The sequence below is a fragment of the Colobus angolensis genome, unplaced genomic scaffold (assembly GCF_000951035.1).
Source record: "Colobus angolensis palliatus isolate OR3802 unplaced genomic scaffold, Cang.pa_1.0 Scaffold110, whole genome shotgun sequence".
Taxonomy (NCBI): domain Eukaryota; kingdom Metazoa; phylum Chordata; class Mammalia; order Primates; family Cercopithecidae; genus Colobus; species Colobus angolensis.
The window spans coordinates 1,779,458-1,781,096 of NW_012112031.1; the positions used below are offsets into that span (position 1 = coordinate 1,779,458).

Sequence of the window (1,639 nt, forward strand, 5' to 3'; positions counted from 1 at the left end):
ATACAAAAAAATTAGCTGGGTGTGGTGGCACACACCTGTAGTCTCAGCTATGCGGGAGGCTGAGGCAAGAGAATCCCTTGAACTGGGGAGGCCAAGGTTGCAGTGAGCTGAGATCACACCATTGTACTCCAGCCTGGGCAACAGAGGGAGACTCTGTGTCAAAAGAAAAAAAAAAGAAAATCAAGATTTCATTCAAGGAAGCCTAAAGCAATAAAATCAATTCTTGTGGTCTTTTCCTCTAGTTTATATGCTAAGGAAAGATCTATATTCTCTCACAGCAATTCACTCAACATCCTTCCATTGAGAAATATTTACTGAAAGACTACTTTGTCACAGGCACCATGCAGGTGATGGTTATACAAAGAGGAACCAGACTAGATAGCTATCATCCGTGTCCTCTTAGTCTTTTTTTTTGTGCGTGAGACAGTCTTGCTCTGTACCCTAGGCTGGAGTGCAGTGGCACGATCTCAGCTCACTGCACCCTCTGCCTCCCAGGTTCAAGCAATTCTCCTGCCTCAGCCTCCGAGTAGCTGGGACTATAGATGTGCGCCACTACTCTCGGCTAATTCTTGTAGTTTTAGTAGAGACGGGGTTTCCTCATGTTGACCAGGCTGGTCTCGAACTCCTGACCTCAGGTGATTCGCCAGACTGTGCCTCCCAAAGCGCTGGGATTACAAGTGTGAGCCACCACACCCAGCCTGATCCCCCTAGTTTCTCAAGTCTGAAACCTGAGACACTTCCCCAGATTTTTCTTTCTCACCCACCCCAGTAACTATTAACAGGTATTTCTCTCTCTTATATAGTTCAGCGTTCTCTTTCAACCCCCAGGTCATTCCTTCGGTTTAAGTCCTCACCATCTCGTCTGGCATTCTTCCTAGAGTGTCATAATTAGTGTCCATGCCATTGGCACCACTCCCCACTTTCAATTCAGCCTCCAACACTGAGACATCAGTCAGTGCTCTGCCTTAAATTCATCAACGCTACTCCATGCCCAGGACAAAACCGTCCTTACTTGACTCTTGGCTGACTTGCTAATTCTCAGGTCTCACTTGCTCCTCTGCAGCCTTGCATACTGAACTACTCATTACGATCCCCGGCTTGCCAGGCTATTTCATCTCACCAATGTTTTGGCATAGGCTATTCGTGCTTTCCAGACCAACCCTACTCTGGCTTATGGAGTCCACCTGGAAAATTCCCACAGGTTCGTTCTTTGACTTGGTTCAAACGGCACCTCCTCTGGAAAGGCTTCCCTGATTTCCAACACTCTTGGGGCCTGTACCACGTCTACCTGGAGCTGGGGCTACTCACGGCATAAAGTACCCCCACACACTGTCCTCTTCTCCAAGGACAAGGACCAGGTCTGATTCCCTTTCGGAGACCGCCCCCCTAACGGTGCCAAGCTCAGGGTTTGGCCCCGGTCGAGAAGTCAGCCCCGCGTTGCTGGAGGAACCGGGTCACTGCTGCGACTCGATTTAGCAGCTGAGGTCTCAGGGAACAGCTTTAACCTCCTCTGGGCTACCAACCTGTGCACTCGCCGGAAACCGAGGCGAGAAAGCCTCGTGAGCCCGCTCAGAGGCGCCCGGAACTGGGCCGTGCACTCCCTCCCAGCGCCCGAGCGGCTCCGGCGCGCCCCTCGGCG

The 1,639-nt window shown here is 51.1% G+C and overlaps 1 protein-coding gene across 1 annotated transcript in view; it reads right to left on the reverse strand.

Moving 5' to 3' along the window:
* SMYD4 (SET and MYND domain containing 4) overlaps positions 1-1,313 on the reverse strand; it is a 61,732-nt gene extending 60,419 nt beyond the window's left edge. Inside the window, exon 1 of the mRNA XM_011956295.1 lies at positions 1,309-1,313. Coding sequence (XP_011811685.1) covers positions 1,309-1,313 — 5 coding nt within the window. The remainder of the gene's footprint in view (positions 1-1,308) is intronic.
* Between the last annotated feature and the right edge of the window lie 326 nt (positions 1,314-1,639).